General features: G+C 38.1%; 1 protein-coding gene across 1 annotated transcript in view; it reads left to right on the top strand.

Moving 5' to 3' along the window:
• The window catches only part of Necab1 (N-terminal EF-hand calcium binding protein 1), a 139,755-nt gene that overhangs the window by 104,593 nt on the left and 13,751 nt on the right, over window positions 1–21,411 (top strand). The window contains exons 7-10 of the mRNA XM_090339046.1: window positions 4,298–4,419; window positions 7,814–7,890; window positions 15,889–15,942; window positions 20,307–20,419. Of these exons, the coding sequence (XP_090195172.1) occupies window positions 4,298–4,419; window positions 7,814–7,890; window positions 15,889–15,942; window positions 20,307–20,419 (366 nt within the window). The remainder of the gene's footprint in view (window positions 1–4,297; window positions 4,420–7,813; window positions 7,891–15,888; window positions 15,943–20,306; window positions 20,420–21,411) is intronic.

Raw genomic sequence — 21,411 nt, forward strand, 5'->3', positions numbered from 1 at the left:
TTAGGTTTTCTGAAAATAAAATGAATCCTCCCTTTTCCAAAGGAAGCATTTGCCTCCTGAGAGGAAATTTAGAAAAGCCTTTGTGCCCACTTCGTTAACTGCACTTTGGGGGTTTTTCTCTAGACACCTCCTATAAACTTAAGCTATGCATTTGCCACCCCCACACAAGTGAATGGTTGATGAATAACTTTTCTTTATGTTGGGCCGGGCTAGCCTTGAACTCTTGTGATTGCTGCCAACAGCTGCACAGCAGCTGTGTTTAATGAGGAGCACAGTAACACAGAGTTACTGTGGAAAACACTAAGAGAATTAATGAACCTTTCCCTTCCAGACTTCTAGCTCAAAAAACAGCTTGCATTAATGGTAACCATTCTAAGTCTCATGCTGCTGCAAAGAATATTTTGTATGAGATTAAACTAAAGCATCCAAGAATACCCAAACACCATCCCAATTCTGTGATACTTCTCCCTTTCTCAGCAAATGTATAAACAAGTAAATAGGGGGGGTAAAGTATCCCTTTGGATTTGTATCCATATTCTCCACTGGGAAATCTCTGATGACCCAAATTGAAACATGAATTAGCCACAGCTTACAGCTTACATATGTGTCCTCTTCCCAGAGCCATTCTTCCTACCAACTGGCTACCAGAAAACAATAGATGGAGAGAAACAGGTCCTCACCAGCCAAAGAAAATAGAAAAAGGAAGACTGCCCTTCCCATGATATCAATCAAGAGACCAATAAACTTGAGTGGCAGAATGACATTCTATCTTAAAGAATGGAATTCTTTGCCCAGCCTCTGCTTCCTGGCCCTCATCTGCCTCTCTTTTGAGTTTGTTTGGTTACTGGATAAGACATTCCCTTGAAAGACATCACTGTTCCCAGACTTTCCACTTCACCACCAAGTACTCCCACCGCAGGCTTTATCCAGATCTACTCGCCTCAACCTCTCACTTACTCATACCCCATTAGACTTGGAGTGTTTAAGTAGAAGAGAGTTTTCACTGTTTTCCTCTTCTTGGTACAACCTCACCTTAAACCTATGAAACTAAATGGATGGGAGAAAGGTCCAAGTAGGGGAAATTTTACAGAAGAAAAGTATGTGAGGACCTGGGACAATAAGGAAGCCTATCTGTCTAGGATTTAAGAGTTAGGAAACACCTCAAAATTTAGATAGATGCATTGGAGGTCACCACCTTCATCAATATCTATTGGCGATTTAAATAAAAGAATAAATCCTATAAGGAAACCAAAGTATAAGGAAAATTAAAATTAGTCTAGTATTAGTAGGTTGTACAGATCTGGGGAAGAAGAGAAAAGGCTAAGCAAAGTCAAATCAGTATATCCTAAACCTCATCCATCTTTCTATACTAAAGGGAGTTCCTATGATGCTCTGCACAGTTGAGTTGTAACTCATAGGTTTCATTAAAAACCCCCAGGTTGTAGTCATTTGCTTTCCTTCAGGATCAGTGTTACTGTGGGATTTATTATTTGTGAAATCAAAGGGATACAAAGACACAGGGGGATATAGCAAATTTAGAGACATCATCTATTCCATCTATAAGCCTCAGGGAAGAATCACACAGCCTCATCCGTTCTGAAATAATGAACTAGACATGCCATGTTGGGCAAAATGACGATGTCTATTCATGTGAAAATGGCAATTTCAGAGGGAGGGGGTTGGTGCAGCTGTGGTGGCATGGAGGTGAGAGTCTCAGGTGGCACGTACCTGGTAAACTGACCGACAGGGAGCTACTTTAATTTCCTATCTTTCGAAAGAACATTATAACCAGTGACAAGAATAATCACTGAGTGATGCTGAAGTTCCTCCTCTGGGGGACTCCTGTCTTTTTACATAAGCCCCATGTCCTCATGAAGTAGATTTCTGGGAACACAGTATAATTAGGTAGAGGTTTCCTTTTTATCTAATGGAGTAGCCAAGTTTGATCTGTTTTCCAAGTTTCAACTATATCCAGGGATATGAGTGATTCTCTCTAGACTTGAAAGTTATTTTTTTTCTTTTCAATAACCATCTACCATAGAAATCAGGGACGGGTTTACTTTCATCCACAAGTGATTATAAAACTTCAGACAGCACATAGTCCCTTAGTTTGAACATAGAGAAGCACTGATCTAATCATCTGCTCTTTTGACCACCAAAGATGCTCGAGAGATGGGATTTTAATGCCATAGAAAGATCCTCAGGGAGATTTAGTTAGATTGGAGATAAAACACATGTGAATTTCTTATGCTCCTACCCTAAACCCTTCAAAATAATGAACTAAGAATACTTAGATAAAAGGAAGCATTAATTCCCCCCAATTACAGAAGGAAAAGCCAAAGGAAGAGAAAACTCCTTCCTTCCTAGCAAGGAAGATGAATCTGATAGATTCTGATTTAAACGCTGTTGGGAAAGCTGACATTTCAGGAGAAAGGGGAAAAGCTAAAATGTAATGCAGTTCTATAATCTTAGAAATGCTCAAATAACGGCTGTGCCATATGCCACCGACACTAAGATAAAGGACTGATACACTTTATGTCTAGTGGCTCAAACACCTAGGGATTTGTTTTCCCCTACTAAACAAACCTGACAAGGTAGCCTAAGAAAAGTATGGTATGGTTAATGATGTTTCCTAGAACTTTTGTCTTTTTGGACACCGTGGGCACATATCTTCCATTCTCATGGTTCAAACAGAGGAAAATCTAGGCATCATGTCTTCATTCAGATAATGAAGAAGAATAGGGAAGATGAGATAACTCACTCAACTGAATCCATCGTGGTATTTTTCCTTGTACTGTATTTGTTGTTAACCACATTTGAACTTAAAGCCTCATACTCATTAGGTTGGCTTGCTCAAATGGCACTACCACTTGAGACATGCCTCTAGCTCTTTTTATTTTTAACATGCTGGTCCTGGGTCTTGAACTTGGGTCTTAGGTGCTATCCTTGAGCTTTTATACTCAAGGCTAGTGTTCTACCACTTGAGTCACAGTTCTCCTTCTGGCTTTCGGGGGGGGGAGGGCTTGGTTAGTAGATAATTGTAGTCTTATGAACCTTCCTGCCTAGACTGGCCTTGAACCTTGATTTCAACCTCCTAAGCAATTAGGATTACAGGATTACAGCACCTGCTAGCCTTGCTTTGTGCTAGTAATTTTTGAAGTGGAGTTTTACATACTTTTCTTTCCAGACTGGCTGCATGTATGTGTATATATATATTTACATGTATACATATATACACATATGCATGCATACATGGTTAGCCTGAATATTTTGTCAGGAAAATTAATAAAGAAATCATAAAATTTAAAAAGTAATTAAGTAGTGATTTAAGCATATTCTATAATAACCATTTGCCAAAATAAAAAAAAGTTGTCAAAATAAAATAAGTTGAAGTATGGTTTGGGCACTGGAGGAGAAACTTTCTGCTTATATAAAATTACTTAATTTGGAAAAATATTAGATATATAACATCAGTCAAAAAGTTTAAAATCTAACTAAGCTAGCACTGCTCACACTTATAATCCTAGCCACTAAGGAGGCTGAGATCCGAAGATAGTGTTCAAAGCCAGCTGAGGCAGGAAATTCTGTGAGACTCTTATCTCCAATTAATCAGAAAAAATAACCTGTGGGTAGAGTATGGTTCAAGTGGTAAGGCACTGGCTTTAACCAAAAATGTTTAGAGATAGCACCTAGGCCGAGTTCAAGCCCTAGAACCAGCATGGGCTTGCACACACACACACACGCACACACACACGCACACACACACACACACACAGCTAATTAAGGAAAAGAAATTCCATAGGTATTCTGAAATTTAGCAAAATTCAACAGTAACATACATAGAAGTAGGTTTTCCCCATTAATAGTTCCCCTTTAACAGAGAAAAAGGGCATTTTTTTTTTTTTGCCAGTTCTAGCTTAAACTCATGGCCTGAGCACTGTCCTTGGTGTTTCTCAAAGCTAGAGCTCTACCACTTAAGCAACAGCTCCACTTCTGGCTTTTTCTATGTATGTGGTACCGAAGAATTGAACCCAGGTATTCATGCATGCTAGGCATGCTATTAGGCCACACTCCTTGCCCCATATTTTTTAAAAATTTCAAATTAAGATATATTGCTTCCTGAAAGCTCAGATTTCTCCTCCTCCTAGGTTCAACTACTATATTATCAAATCACCTTGGATGTCTAGAGAAAATATGCAAGTGGTACTTCTCAAAGATGCCATTAGATACCCAAGAGGCAAGCAGTTCTGCAGGCCAGGTGCTGAGCTGAAATGCAGTGTTCTCTCTGTTCTTCCAGACAAGGCCCTACCAAGCCAGAAGTCCTGTCCATTCAATGGCCAGGGAAGCGATCAAGCCGTCGAGTCCAGAGACACAACAGCTTCTCCCCCAACAGTCCTCAGTTTAACCTCAGTGGTCCAGGTAGTGCAACCTTCCTCGTCCTTCTTTATCAAAGTCATTGTAATCCACATTTTCTAATGTGCAATGTAACAAAAAGTGACCAAGATAATAATGGCGATGGAACACTGTCCTGCTGAAACCGTGAAGGTGAAGTGTTGAGGTTGCTGTGCAGAGGATCCAGGCTAACCGCTCATTCTGACACAGCCCGGCAGCTCTGTCTTCGAAGTACACAGAACAATGGTGGACAGGAATGAGAGCATCTCTAGTAGTTAATAACCAAAGATCCTGAAGCAAAGACACACCCATCAGGCCCCACCCTGCTCTTCAGTCCTCATAAATCCATTTAGGGAACAAGGTCTTGGTTTCCTACCAAGTTAAGATTAGTCACAGATGATGTTTCTGAGGCTTGTTATATGAGATATATTGTAGTCAGGCACAATGGCTCCAGCCTATAATCCTAGCTGCCAGAGAGACAGAGATCAAAGGGTCACAGTTCTAGGCCAGCCCAGAGAAAAATAGGTTTGAAAGATGAAATGTCCACTAGTGAGTACAGGCAGGGGTGTGTGCCTGTCTAACCAGCGACATGATTTGGGAAGCACAGCTAGGAGAATCAAACCTCAGCCTGACCTGGAAATAAAGCAAGGTCCTACTATAAATGAATAATAATGAATAATGAATGCAAAAAGGTGCTGGAGGCATAGCTCAAGGGGCAGAAGGTGTGAAGTCCTGCACCACAAACAAACAAACAAACAAATGCAAGAAAACAACAATAAAAATCCTGAATCCTAATGGCAGTTGTCAGGTCATTACATTTTCACTCAATTGTCAGTAAATATTTTTAATTAATCAGAAATATGCAAGCCTGTACTAATTACTGAGGCAACTTTTATAAAACATGCATATATGTACATTTATCCAGTGAATATATCATTTTAACACAATGATCTCTGGAGAAGTAGGTAGCATTTTAAAAACTGTAAGTACTATGCCATTTATTTACATAGTACTCAAAAGATTTTATGGTGTTTTTTTTAAATGTTTTATTTTATCCCAATGTCTTAGAAGGTAGATGCATGTTTCCTTTTATATTTCTCAGTGGAGAAATGAACACCCAGAAAGTGCAAAATCATATATGATAATTGTTAAGCCATTTTTATTGTAAAACTAACTTTTAAAAAGAATCTCACTGGTTACTATGAAAAATATTTGTGTGTGTTTTTTCCTCTCTCACAAGAGTGGTTGGCTGTGATTTAGCATCTCAACTGTCTATGACTCCAGGCTATGAGCATAAAGGACCTTTAAGTGGTCTCCTAGGATAAGTGACAAATGGAGTGCTCTCCAAGCCAGAATTACACAAGCATATTTAAACTACCATATGCATTTTGTTGTTAACTTTTTATTTGACCAAATAAGTCATATGCCAGGCACATTTATTAATGAGGAGAGAAAAGTACTCTACACATTTTATGTAACAGGATGTATTGTGAAGTTGTCAGGTAAAGGAGATATAGATAGATAGATAGATAGATAGATAGATAGATAGATAGATAGATAGATAGATATAGATAGATGGATGGATAGATAGATATAGATAGATAGCTGTAAATAAATGAGAACAGTAATACAATCTACCATGTGCATCTAGAAAATAATTCTAGTGAGCTAGGCATGGTGGTTCATTCCTATAATCTCAGGTACTTATGAGACAGAGGTAGAAGGACCATGAGTTCAAGGCCAGCTTCTGGCAAAGGTAGTAAGACTATCTCAAACACAAAACAAAAACAGAAACAGAGTTTAGTGTATAGCTCCAATGGATGTGTTAACATACCAAGTGTGAAGCCCAGGATCAAGGGAAGAAGGAAGAGAGGAAAAAGGGTGAGAGGGAGAAAAAAAAAGGAAGGAGGAAGAAGGAAAGAAGGAAGGAAGGAAGGAAGGAAAGAGGGAAATTTCTAGGTTTTCTAGGCAACATGTAGATTATTCTTTGCATTTTAACTATTTAGAAATGAGAATTAACCTGAACTATTCTTCTTTCATACACATTTGGTTATGATTAACACTTAAATCTTTTTGGGACCAACCCAGATCAGAAATATGTTAATTGATCTGTGAATTAAAGAGTAAATACAAATTTTGTTAGCTCATTTATATTTTCTCTCTCTCTCACTCAAACACATACACACACACACACACACACACACACACACACACACACACACACACAACTGATAATCCCTAATGTTCATTTTACATCGAATTTACTTGTTCCCTTAAGAAGGAAGGTCTAGAGATCCAAGTTCTGATGTAAATCACCTGCACCTTTAATTATTGATAGGTTTTTTTTTTGCCAGTTGTGGGGCTTGAACTCAGGGCCTGAGCACTGTCCTTGGACTTTTCTCAAGCTGTAGCTCTACCTTTGAGCCACAGCACCCCTTCCAGGTTTTTTCTTTGTATGTGGTGCCGAGGAATCGAACCCAGGTCTTTGTGCATGCTAGGCAAGCACTCTACCACTAGGCCAAACTCCCAGCCCTGATAGTTTTTATTGTACAGGTTAACAGGGTTTCCTGTGATGTTTCTATGTATGAACAATATTCCTTTGTAATTTAGATCTTGACTCCATTTCATTCTAAGCTAAAGCAAAGATTTGTAGTATTAAATTCAATCATACACTCATTTAAACAAATATTAAATTTAATACTACTTCAAAAAACAGCTGGAAAGTATTTGGAAGAATTTGCAAGCTGGATATACAAGATGCTAACAGGATTTTGTAATGGCATGGACCATTCCCCTTCCTCTTGTATTTGTAACAGTCCTAACAGCAATAATAGTAGCATCAGAAAACGTATAATGGTTAAGTTAGTGCCATGTACAGATACATATTCTGTGCACATGTGTGTGTTTATCCACATATATCAACACATATGTATGGTAACTACATCTCCATATATGCAGTATGTGTATCTCATTGCTCTGAATATAGAGCAAGTGTCATTCTGAACCAATAGACTGACTAGAGAGTCTACATGGACTCAGCTTAGGCCCTAGGTAAAGCAGCATCACCTTTCTTGCAGCTAGCTATACTTGTAATTGTGCCAACTTATGTCTCCTAGGTCAAGGGTATGGAATCCAAGTTATTGAATTTTTTCAAAAAATCATCTATGTCATAGAACAGTGAAAATGGTGTTCAGTAAAATCTTTTCAATGTCGAAGACGAATATAGACAACATTTTTTAAAAGTAGGTCTGTGAAAATGAACCCACTAAGATGTGCAGATCTCTGGTAATCAATAAATTACAAAGCACTCACAGGAAATCATATTTTAGAAGTACTTACAGATTAATAACTCCATTAGGGCCAAAGGAGAAAGATAACAAAGCGATTTGAGTTTAATATATTCTTCTTTTGATCTTCCAAGGCTTACTAGAAGAAGATAGCCAATGGATGACCCAGATAAACAGACTCCAGAAATTAATTGATAGACTGGAAAAGAAGGTAGGTGTTTTCTTTCTTCCTTGTTTTCTTGCTTCTACTTTTCAAAATATTCCAACACCACTTCCCATGGATAGATTACAGCCTGGAGCCAAGAACAGTTGCTTCATATTACTGGGGAAGGAGTGTTCTCTATGATTCTTAAAGCAAATGAAACACACATGAATTTCATCCTCATCTTTCTTTTTTTTTTTTTTTTTGCCAGTCCTGGGCTTGAGCTCAGTACCTGAGCACTGTCCTTGGACTTTCTCAAGGCTAGAGCTCTACCACTTGAGCCTCAGCACCACTTCCGGCTTTTTCTATATATGTGGTACCAAGGAATCGAACCTGGGTCTTCGTGCATGTTAGACAAGCACTTTAACCACTAGGCCAAACTCCCGGCCTACAAGCCTCATCTTTCTATTCCCAAATATATTTAAAATAAGATAGAAGGTTGTTAAATAAATCATTTAGTAGGTTTCTTTTATGTTATCAAGTGACCTTAGTGGCAGATGCTTGAATGCTAATAAATAGCAACTTTTAGGGATGCCCTTCTTGAAATCTTGACAATCTTACAAGTTGATTGGGGGCAATGGCCATGATATCTAATGAGAAGATTCAGTTTCACACTTAACTCCTAGAAATTAGCATATTTACTGATTAGATAGTAAGCAAACTTACATAGTTGGCAAGCAAGTTAGACTAAAGTAAGCAAGTTAAGACATGATGAAGAGGTCTTTGGAACTAAGTTATATGTTCTCAGTTATTATATTTTATGAATCAATTCAGTTCATTTCAAGTAGTCCTGTTATAGTGATATTCTCCCTGAGAAGCCCTTGTCAATAAGCAAAAATAATTGTTTCTTGTGAATGTTAGGCAACCAAGAAAAAACATTTATGTTTGTCAGGGTTACCAATTTTGAAGAATAGTATATTTGCGAAGATATTGAGAGACCCACACAGAGGAAGAGAGAGGTGTTAAAATATTGTTTTGGGTTTTTAATTAAGAATTTATTAACATTGATTTTTACATCATATTTCAAATGATGTGTTTAACATACAAGTATTCAAGAAGGAAATCTATAAACAATCACTGGCACTTAGAGTTTAGAACATAATTAAAATTAGACTGAGGGCTTTTATGTCATAGATACATATTAATCTATGTAATAAAACATTAAGTCTATAGGGTCATAAATTTTTATGTCTATGTAGTTGTGTTTATATTTCTAATACCATGTCCATAGCATTGGGTATGCAAATATTGTTTTGGTTTAAAGAATGGTTTAAAAAAGAAACAAGCCTCCCAGTGATTGTAAATAGAGATTCCCTCCTTGAACACTTGTTTGTTAAACTTGTCATTTAAAATATGATATAAAAATCAACATTAATAAATTCTTAAAAAAACACCTACTGATGGAAAGACTCATTCATGCATATACACATCAATAAAATATATATGATTGTAAAGAAATCACAGGATAAAGCAGCAAGTAGCCCAACGTAATCATCTCTTGATATTCACTGGAAAGCCAAAAATTTAAAAATGAGAATGGTTTACCAAAGTCCTCTTCATTGGGGAGAAACAGATTCTCAAATTGTTGCTGCAGATAATGGGAGGCAAGTGAGAAGGGTGGTTAATTCAGTACACAGTTGCTAAATATAGCAATACTCTATCTCACAAAACAAACAGCATGTCTACCAGTGACTCAAACAGTCTTGCAATCAGCCATGTAAAACTGTATGTAAGTATCAAATGGGACTTCAAGAGATTAGTATTTACACATGATTCCTGAGGATGAGGAGATGTGTGGATATTCACTGGGTGAAATAAATACACTATACACACAACTAGAAAAGGCAGGCTGGAAGGTTGCTTCAAAACTTTCCGGGAAAAACAGTTAAAGACAGTTAAAAACAGTTTAAAGCTAGTCAAACATTCCTTGAAAAAAATCATGAGCCACAAACAAATAGATATGTACTATATGGGTCCATATATAGATTTGTAGATTGAAAATACAGAAGGCACCATCTCAAGGACAACAAGGAAGACAGCAGAGAGAGAGAGAGAGGGAGAGGGAGAGAGAGGGAGACGGAGTGGGGAGAGAGGGAAAGGGAGAGGGTGAGAGAGAGGGAAAGACAGAGAGGGAGACGGAGTGGGGGGAGAGGGAAAGGGAGAGGGTGAGAGAGAGGGAAAGAGAGAGAGGCCCATGTCTTATGCACAGGCCTACACTGTAATGGACACCTGGGAAAACCTGTTGGCTGTGCCGCAGGGAATCCAAGACTGTCTCCCTCAGACACCACAACTGCACTCCACACATGTGTCGTATTCAAGTATGTTCCCAAACAAATACTTCTGGCTTAGCGTTTTGAATTATTTGCCTCTGTTCATGAAATGTATTTAGTTGAGAATCCATTTAATTATGTTAGAAAAGGAGATATTAGGAAACTCAGAGGCAGAGCTTGCTATATTTCTATGAGAATTTTTTGGGTGTTTTTTTTGCCAGTCCTGGGGCTTGAACCCAGGGTCTGTGCACTGTGTCCTGGAGACTCTCTGAACTCAGCGCTAACACTCTACCACTTGAGCCACTTGAACACAACGCCTGAGCACTGTCCCTGGGTTTTTTCACTCCAGACTGACACCCAGCCACTTTGAGCCACAGCTCTACTTCCAGCTTTCTCATGGTTATAGAGTTTCACAGAATTTCCTGACTTGACTGACTCTGAACCGTGATCCTCAGATCTCAGCCTCTTGAGTAGCTAAGATTTCAGTCATGAGCCGCCACCACCAAGCTCAGATTACATTGTTAAATGAAGGCTCAGAATTTGTAAGCAGAAAGGCTATACAAATTAACATTCTAAAAATGTCTGAAAGTTGTTCCCCAAATAATTTGGGTAATTTACAGAGATGAATTTCATTCCATCCTTTCTTTGCTTTCTATTACTTTTCTATCTTGTCTGCCTTTGAAAACATAGATAATAAAACTTCCTGAGAACCCCCCCCCAAAAAAGAAACAAGCTGATAGCTAATGCTCAGTAAATACTTGCTGATTGGTACATGTCAACGAATTGGAGCAGATGCTAACAAGTACAGACGTTCCCTGGCCAGAACAGCTGCCATCACTTTCATTGTCCCCTGTAGGAAAGGCTTTGTGCTAGGCCCTTTCTTTTCAATGAGATGACTAAATTAGGAATTTGATTGTAGCAGAAACCACACTTCTAATATATAGAACCGAGATATGGCACAATAGGTTTGGATTTTGGAAAAGCTTACAGAATTAACAGATCAACTAGAAACTTAAATTCAGGAAAAATCAGCATACAGGCAAACTCTTGAGACTAGGTAGCAACCAATATTTGGTCTATTGGGCTATAAATTAATGGGTTGTAACCATTTCAGATAGTTAAGATTCTAACTCAGGTGATGGAACGTATTTGATCTTGCTAGAGTCACATGCTCAACTCTTGGATAGAGACATGAGAAACACCTTAATTAACAAATGAGAAGAGATAATTCACTGAATGGAAACTGCATTGTCATTAAAGATAAAATTCTGATCTGTTAATAAATGCATATGTTCTGTGGAGAAGTAAAATTTTAGTAAACAGTTCAAGCAGAAAGGGTAGTGAAAACATGAACAAAGTTTCGATAAAACCGCTTAGTTCAGACATTGAGGGAAGTAGAGTCATTGAGGTGATATGGATGGGTGGAGGCTAAGCCATGATTGTCCTTGAGTAATAGACAGAGGTATTTGGACTTGGCCTTGAAGACAAGAGGAATTTATCATTTATTAACTGGAAATGATAGGCTAAAATTATTTTTTAGCTAGTAAAATCAACAGCATGACACAAGTTGGATTGAAACAAATGTAAAATAGACTAAACCTAGGATGGCTTAGGATGCCTCAGACTGTGGAATGCAAGGGCAGGTTTGTGGGCACAGGAGCTGAGTCTTCATTAAGTGAGTGAAAAAAGTATAATATTCCAGCCATTTGAGGGGCCCTGGACACCCCAGCAATAGTCACCAGCATTCAGTGAACTGAGCTAGGAGTCCATTTAATAGCAGTGCCACAGCGACTCTCCACCTTCAGGTGATAGAGAACATCCTCAACCTTCAGTGGAGCTGAGTTTTTAAAAGCAAACACCACACAAAAAAATCATCTTAAGTGAAGTAAGCCAGACCCAAAGGAACATAGGCTCAATGCTTTCCCTCATTTGTAATAATTACTACATATCTAGGACTCTCCTAGCAGAGGATCACAATAGCTCAAAAACCTAGATTCATAAGGTCATGTAAGATGAGACTAAATGAAAGGATCTCCAGGATACAGAAACAAGAGCTTGTGATTGTTGTTCTTAATGTACTATGTTATTTCTCTTCTCTTTTGTTGCGCTTTGGTTAATCTCATATTGTTATTATATCTGACTGTGTTACTGTAGGTTTGATTATTTGAAATAGGAAAGGGAAGGGGGGAAAATAAGATGATTGGGAGGGGGTAAAGGGGAGGAAAATGGGGACAAAATCATGAAGAGAGGTATCAGTTTGTGAGAAGTAATGCACCTACCATCTGGCGAATGTAACTGTAACCCCTCAATACACTACAATAAAAAAAAATTTAATTAAAACAAAGTAACCATCACACACAGGTGGTGGTCACCATATGATGTCACCTTACGATGCCCACAGTCAATAACTACAGGGATGAAACCACACCCAGCCCGCCATAACCACTCGCAGGTGGTCAAGGTTAAATGTTTTCACAGAAACAAAAACAATTTGGCAGATAAGCCTGCCAGGTTATTACAAAGAGAGGGGGGAGGATTTCAAAGACTGTGAAATTAACAGTGCCATCTCTTGGGTATGGTGGAAACTCAAGTTGGAGTCTGAGGAGTTGAGCCTTTCTTTTGGAAACCACTAAGAAGAAAATTAAAAAAAAAAAAAGGAGAGACACATGAGAGATCATTTCTAAAGTGGGGGTAAGAAAGCTGAACTGATATTTCTAGGTAGAATAGTACACCTGAGCAGAAATACCCAGTTAAGTTAGTAGAAAAATGCCACGTCAGGTCTTAAAATATTCTCCCACCAAAAAGAAAAAAACTCAAATCCTGAGGATGGAAAGGTCACTAAAAAAGAGACCCTGCAAAAGAAGTTCAGTGGAACAACCTTAGAGAATTCTCAGTCCTTCTGCCATGTTTCTATATGTGTTTTGCACAAACACTTAAACTACAAGACTTGTTACAAATCAACTTTTTTTTCATATTAGCATATGGTACATTAGTTTAAAAGGACTCACAGGAAATACAGTGGCTATAAACATTAATTTTCCAATGTTGTAAGGCCTAGAAATCCAGCATACCTTTTTGAAACTTAGACTACATTAAAACACAAGAGTTCTTCTGTTGAATAAGTTTAGATTAATTTAAACACTACAAAATAACACCAGCACCAGTGGCTCACATCTAAAATCCTAGCTACTAACAAGGCTGAGATCTGAAGATCATGGTCAGCCTGGCTAAGAAAAATGTCCAGAAGACTCATCTCCAATTTGCCACCAAAATGGCAGACATGGAGCTGTGCTGTGGAGCAACAGCTCCATGTAGGCTTGAACAAAAACTCGGACAACACCTAGGCCCTGAGTTCACACCCCAGGACTGGCACACACACACACACACACACACACACACACACACACACACACACACATTAACTCTTTTTAATTCTAAGCAAAGCTATCTTTGCTTGGTATTTGCAATTTATATAGTTATTTAAAAAAAAGAAAAGAAAAGCTCAAACCTGGCTCATGCCTTTTTTTTCCCTTTTTCTAACTTTAAATCAAAGTATTGTCCTGTCTCTTTTTCTCTTGGCCTTTTGTCTCCCTCCCTCCCCTTCTATGAAAGGGTTTCATTTTGAGAACAGTGTCTAAGAGCTGTGTGGAAAGTACAAGGTGATGGTTTTGGACTCATGCTGCGTGGAGCTCAGCGTGAACTGCCTTAACGAGTAGGGAAAGCAGTACAAGTTGAGTTTTCTTCTACAACTTATTAGATGTCACATTCGATTTCTAGAGGAAAACTACCCAATTGCTAAACAGTGGTTAAGTGCATACCATTCCACTGCTGAGCCCTTGTTTCCTGCAGCTGTTGGCACTAGGTTTGATATCCTGTTAAAAGGAAGTGTACATGTGGTGGAACACATGTTATCCTTTCTGTCCATTAAGTATTTATGATGAATCTTTCCTGCACTGTCATCCAAGTCCAATTCCATTTGTCTGAGGGGGAAAATAACACCTGCAATTTCTTAAAGTTTCTCTGATTTTGTTTTTGTCCTTTCTAGCCTCTCAGGTATCTATGGAGAGAATCTGATGTTTTCTAGCTTATGTTTTGCCTCAAACATTTGCAGAAACCATCTTTATGTTAAAAAAAATACGTGTTGATATGGACAATATAAGACTGTTTATTCTTCATGAAATCCTGTGTGTCATCAGCTGTCCTTGTTTAAAAAGGAGTGATCATGACATCACACTCACACAATTTAAGTTTGTCTTATGTCAGATGAGAGAAGGTAAAATTTAAAAGTGAACTTAAGATGATGTTAGGAATACATGGCCTAATGACTAAGTCAGACTTTCTAGCTATAAAGAACATTTTTTGCCTGTCCTGGGGCTTGAACTCAGAGCCTGAATACCATCCTTGGGCTTTCTCAAGGCTACAGCTCTACCACTTGAACCACAGCACCACTTACAACTTTTTCTGTGTATGTGATACCGAGGAATCAAACCCAGGTCTTCATGCATTCTAGACAAGCACTCTACCACTAGGCCAAACTCTCAGCCCCCTAAAGTAATTTTTCTCAATTCACATCTCTGTTCATTATATAACTTTACATTTATGGAAAAGCTGCGAATGAGATGGGGCATATCATTTTTCACTCCACACTGATTATTAACTATGTGTCTGACACAATGCTGGCAGCAGGGACACAGTGAGAATCAAAAAGATAAAGTCTTAACAGACAAAAACAAGTGAATGGCAATCATAGCTACTCATGCAATTTGAAGCCAGCCTGAGCAGAAAAGGCCTTGACACTTACCTCTCTTAACTTCCAAAAAGCTGTAAGTGGAGCTGTGGCTCAAGTGGTAGACTTGAGCAGAGAAAAGCTCAAAGACAAAGCCCAGGCCCTGAGTTCAAGTTCCAAGACACACACACACACACACACACACACACACACACACACACACACACACACACACACGGAGGCACGCACACCGTAATAAACAAATTATACAAGTCGGAAAGTCTGAGAAATGGGATAAAAATAGATCATAGAAAATATGAAGTAATGTGAATGAGGTACTCAAAGTGATGGTCTGAGAAAAATCTATTTAGTTACATTTGAGGTAAATTGTGTGAGATGAGAAGAAACCAGCTAGATAAACACTTAGAGACACAAAATTTAGGCCAGAAGAAAGAATAAAACAAGTTAGATAATAAACCCAGGATCTACTACTGACTAGCACAGGGAGACCTCCACAGCCCTGCTATTAACAGGCATGTGTAACTTCAGAAAATCTCCATTTCTACAATCTGTCATTAACTTCTTAGCTAACTGAAGGAATTATTGTGCATAATCTTCAGTTGGAAAAGTGCTAGAATGTATATTCATCAAAATGAAGTTCTTGAAGGTTGAACATTGACAGCAAAGAAATTAACTTATCAGACCCAGTCATTCTAGTTTTTGTGAAAAGTTTTCCTTGCTCTGTTTGAATACCTATTTCCACTTGGAGTGAAGTAAACTTAGAGCAATAACAAGCAATCTGAAATTGCTCCTTACAGCTGATAAATGGATACAATCAGTCTTCATTAGGACACTTCAATTTTATAAAACTCAAAATTATTTCATTTACCTTCAGATAACCATGTTCTTTTTGCTAAGTATTACCATGAATATCTATTAAATGAATACATGATTTTTAATTATTATGCAATTTGGGGGTGACTTACCTGTTTTTTCTTCCTCTAACTGAAGGATCTGAAACTTGAACCACTGGAAGAAGAAGTTATTGAAGGAAATACTAAATCTGTAAGTACATTTCCAAGTCAAAGTTCTAGAAATATGTATTTTGAAGACATGACTTAATGTCTTCCAAAACTCTTTTCTATTGAGAATTGAAAATTAAGTAATAAATGGTCATATTTTATTTTATATGGATAAATTGTGATTCATGGAAACCCAAAGCCTACTTCACAAAATTTTGTAAAAGTATTTAGCATATAATAAGTGCAAAATGATTTTCTAAGCTTATTTAAATCCATGAGCTACTGAATAACTGAATGAATATGGTATGATAATAATGAAATTTTTTATCATAAATATGTCTTAAAAACTCCACTAGGTTGAATACTAAGCTGAAACTTGATCCTATTCATTTTGTTTTCAGCATTTGACCTAAAGCCAAGGATCTTTCAATGCTCACAAATAAATTTTCAAAGAAAAAAAATTGGTGTGCAGAGAAAAGGGAATATACATAACCCTAGGGAAAAGATGCCAGTCCAGAGTGTTCATGATTTATGGAAATAGAAGAAAATAGACAAAATTGTTCTGAAAAGCAGACCAAGTTGCAGCAGAAAGAAATTGTCAAATTGAAAGAGGAACACACATGCTATTTTATTGTTTCGCTGCAAATATCTTTAATATGCTCGGTTTGGAGAAACTGGATGTTTTCTATATTTAATAGGACACTAGATGTTTGTATCTTGAGTACCTACAGAAAATCACTTGAATACTTTAAGCATATTACATTACTCTAGAGATATTGAAAGATCAGTCACATTTTCAAAAACCAAACACTGACTGCAAGTTGGAAGAAGGTGGAAGGCTCGTGACCCTCTGCTCAAACTCATAGCACAAAGGGATTCTTCAAAAGGAGCCAGAGGGAGTCTCAGAAAAGCTGAATAATGAATGACTGGAGATTTGCAGATTTTCCCCTGATGTATACTATAGTTTCTCCTACATGGTCAGTACTTTTATTTCTCTAAAGGGAAGGATAAAACCTGTGTGAATTCAGCAGGAACACTCCATTTTAAAGTGGTGGATTCCAATGAGAAAGCAAGAGGAAAGAGTGCAGAACCCCCAAGCTAGGAATAGCTTGCTTATATGGTTTCACTGGGGGAGGAATGATTAACTTTGTGATCTTATGTTAGTATCTCAGAGTTTTGTAGGGAGACTCCAGTTCAGACAACTGATTATAACTAATGTTTGAATATTGGGAAACACAATTATTTATATATCCAGACATAAATAACTTCCTAAAGAAAGACTCATGAGGGAGAAAATGTCACCTCAATGTTGTTCGCAAAAAGTGGTAGTTATACACTAATGGATACATAGTTATCCATTAGTCCATGACAGAAGAGACATACATTGTGACCAATTCTAAAAGGTGAACACAAATGATATTGCTAATTTAATAATGTATGGAGTCATTTTTATCAAAATAGAACTGGACAAAGTGGGTCATTCAGCTTTCACTTGCAAGAAATGATATTTCAATCAGGAGTAGAGGTAAACACACACACACACACACACACACAAGTGCACGTGCATGCACACACACACGTATCTGCTTTTGGAACATTCACAGTAACAGTTTGCTAGTGTTCCTTTTTCTCAGAATTACCAATATATTTTTTATTCAAAGCTGTATACCTTTCATTAGTGGTAATACATGCATTCTCACAGACTCCAATGAAACCTCTTATAGTCAAAATAAACAAAAACATTTTTATTGTTACTTTTAGTTAGTGTTCATATTGTAGTAAGTTTTCATTAATTTATCCTGGTTCCCTAAACTAGTTTTATAATTCACTAATTAAGTCTAGGATATGGTTCAGTGGTAGAACACCTGACTGATATTCATAAAGCCCTGGGTTTCATCTGGAGCCACACACACACACACACACACACACACACACACACACACACGCATGCATGCATACACACACAATGGAATTCTTTGACTAAAGAGATGGTTCCTTTTTCTATTAATAAGATACATAAGAATTTTTTAAAAAATAAATATTGTATCAGAAAGCAAGGGATAATTTTTCATCACATTTTGTTTTCAGAGCTGACCTTTGCTGATCTGTCAAGTGTATATTAAACATGATCAGTCCTCACAATAGCTGCATGAGAGGTGCCATCATTTCACAAATGAAGGACCCAAGGTGTAGAGAGGGTTCAACATTTCAGCCCAACTTCAGCAGTTTGATACTAGACCTACTGTTGTCACTACACTGAAACATTTCTCCTGAGTGTTTGGTAGACTTCTGGCCTATAAGACAGAGCTGCTGTTTGCTAAGGAGGGTGTGGATGACATGATGGTTTCATAAGGCTTCCTTCCATGGAAGCAGAGCATATTGCTTGGTGGGATTATTTAAACATGCAGAAAAGCCCTGAACTCTACTGACTTCTATAACTTGTTTTTTAAATTTATTTTTATTTTTATTTTTTTGCCAGGCCTGATGCCTGAACTCAGGACCTGTGTGCTGTCCTTGGGCTTTCTCAAGGCTAGAGCTCTACCACTTGAGCCACAGCATCATTTCTAGCTTTTTTCTATGTATGTGGTACCAAGGAATTGAACCTGGGTCTTTGTGCATGCTAGGCAAACACTCTACCACTAGGCCGAACTCCCAGCCCCATATCTTGTTTGTTTTTAACAAAGAATCATTACATCATAATGACTCCAGGATGTAATCTCTTATTTTAAGCCCATTTCCTCCCCATGAGTCTAGGCCAGATTCTGGGTACACCATTCCACTTAATCTTCCCCCAAAATCCAAGACATGAATACCATGATTTCAATTTTGTGAGTTAGAAGGATTAAGATTAAGTAACTTATTCAAACCCATGTACCTAGGAAGGGCCAATTTTTTTTCATGTCTATCCCTTCTTCTTGAGAAAGAGAAAAGGATGGCAGAGAGAGATAAAAGAGCTCTTAACAATTGTACAGTGCTCTAGGGTTTTCAAGATACCCAAATTCTCTTCTGAAATTCATACATAAAACTTGATAAAAGAATTATAATGTCAGAAGTGAAAAAGCAGTGTCATTTTTTTGTTTCTTTTGTCCACAAATAACCTACTATTTATATGCCAACCCTGGTGAGAAGGTCCAGAGAGAAACTGGTGACTATTACAGACTAAAAGGAAATATAGGCAGTGAAACAAAAATCTCTAATAAATGCAGTGAAGATTGAATATAGGGAAATTTCACAGCAAGGGCACACAACCTAATTTAGGATGCAACAGAATGCATCCAGAATGACATATTTAAGACAAACTCACAAAGAAGAGTAGGATTCAAAATGCAGTATTTATGTATCTCATAATGCATTGAATGTGTCTAATGAACTGAAAAGAACACTGTGGTACTACAGTAGAATATTAAAACATTCTACATGATTTATTAAAAGCAAACTTTAGAAACCTCAATCCTCACTGGGTGCCATATTAGGCTCATGCCTATAATCCAACCTACTCAGGAGGCTGAGATCTGAGAATCATGGGTCAAAGCCAGCTTGGGCACCAAAGTTCGTGAGACTCATCTCCAATACACTACTCAGAAAAAGCTGCAAGTGGTGCTGCGGCACAAGTGGTAGAGCACTGGCTTTGAACACAAAGAGCCCTGAGGACATAGCCCAGGCACTGAGTTCAAGCTCCAGAACTGGCAACAGTTTAAATAAAATAGAAATGAATCAAGTGCCATAAGAAGCTTTCAGTCATATCTCTAGGGAAATCTGCAAAAGTACAACTACTACAGTGGTAATCAGATTTGTTACAAGAAAGGTTTGGCATTCGACCCAGCATGATTCATTAAACATGGCTCCACTTAATATCACAGGATTCTAAACAGGGCCCATAATAAGCAGGCAATATGTTTGAGAAAACTGTAACAGTGGACATGCCACTGGAAATGCATCCATGAGCACACTTATTTTGAAATCTGATTGTAAGGATTGTCACAATGTCTCCTATAGCAAAATATCCGAGAAACTGGTGCAATGCAGTGTACAACAGAACTTTGTTTTAGAATGACGATTTTAAGGCAGTGATTAAAGTATACATTAGAGCTGCTTAGGGAAGGTGTTAAAACTCCCAGTGCCTTGCCCCCGCCGCCAGTTTAAGTGCCATCTTTAAACTTCCCAGCCATTCTACTTGAATCACTGTTTACAAAAGGGAAATGTGTCATTGCAAAGGACATCATTCTTTAGCTTCTGTTGTGAGAGGCAAGGAAAACATCTCCCATATTGCAGCCTTCATATAATTTCTTTCGTGGGACAGTCATGGATTTCCTTGACTGCCCGGGATTTTCCTTGTGAAGAGCTGGGTAGGCACTAAATGGTCAACTTTGTGATATCAAGACAGTAAGTTTACCCTTTCCTTGACAGCACATCATGCTTGTGCAGCGCCAGATGTCTGTAATAGAAGAGGATCTGGAAGAATTCCAGCTCGCTCTGAAACACTATGTGGAGAGCGCTTCAGCCCAACGTGGATGCTTGCGGTAAGCGCAGAGCCTGAGCCTGCACCATGAGCAGGGCAAAGGCATCTTCCACTTGAGCCAAGGGTGAGAATCTGGATGACAAGGCTTTTAAGAAGCCTTCCACAAAACTCTCTTGACCAAACCAGGCCTCAGGATGAGGCCGTGAAAGGGGTTTAAACTTGCTGTTTTATTCTTTGATCCTTAGATCCTAGCTGCTTTGATCATTAGAAGTACTGAGAACAATAATAATCATCTGAATGCGGTGTTTCAGATGGATTGAATGTCCTCTTACTTTATGCATGTAACCAATACTGTTTTCTTTTTTCATATATTTTTATTGTAATAGAAGGGTTACATTATATTCACCAAATAGAAGGTGCATTACTTCACATGCATTGATACCCTTTCTCTGACTTGGTCCCCATTTCCCCCCCCTCATTTTGTTTTCCAACACTGATTTCTAATGGTCTCCACTAACGATGCCTCAACTCTCAGGCATCTAGCCTTGATTACACTGTGCCCTGTATAGGGCACAATGGCCACACTGCCATTATGAAATTGCAGGACTCTGAACTCATTTCAGACCTGGGTTAATAAAAGAAGAAAAATCAGCTCTCTTTTCCTTTCCTTTCTCCTGTTACTACCATTCGACTCAGATATACTCACCCTCTTCAATTTTACTCCAGTCCATCCAAAAAACCCATACTAGAATCATTCTGCAGAGACAACTATAAAATTCCCTTCATCAGGAATCTGAAATAATTCTTGATTGGTATAACAAATGCAAAGTCTTGGCTCTAACCTTAGGATTATGTTGCCAACAAACCCAGAAATCTACACCACTGCTGTTGTTTTTTCCTCTTACTTAAGCTCTGCCTTAGCTACACACACCCCTCTCCCTTCTAGGTCTCTGCCAGCCCCACACTTTGCTGTAAACATACAGAATTCGGGCCCAAACTCTACTGCATTCAACAAATTTCCATAACTACATGTATTGCTATTTTGTGAGTTTG

Source organism: Megascapheus bottae, chromosome 9, assembly GCF_031878675.1.
Source record: "Megascapheus bottae isolate mThoBot1 chromosome 9, mThoBot2.hap1, whole genome shotgun sequence".
Classification (NCBI taxonomy): Eukaryota; Metazoa; Chordata; class Mammalia; order Rodentia; family Geomyidae; genus Megascapheus; species Megascapheus bottae.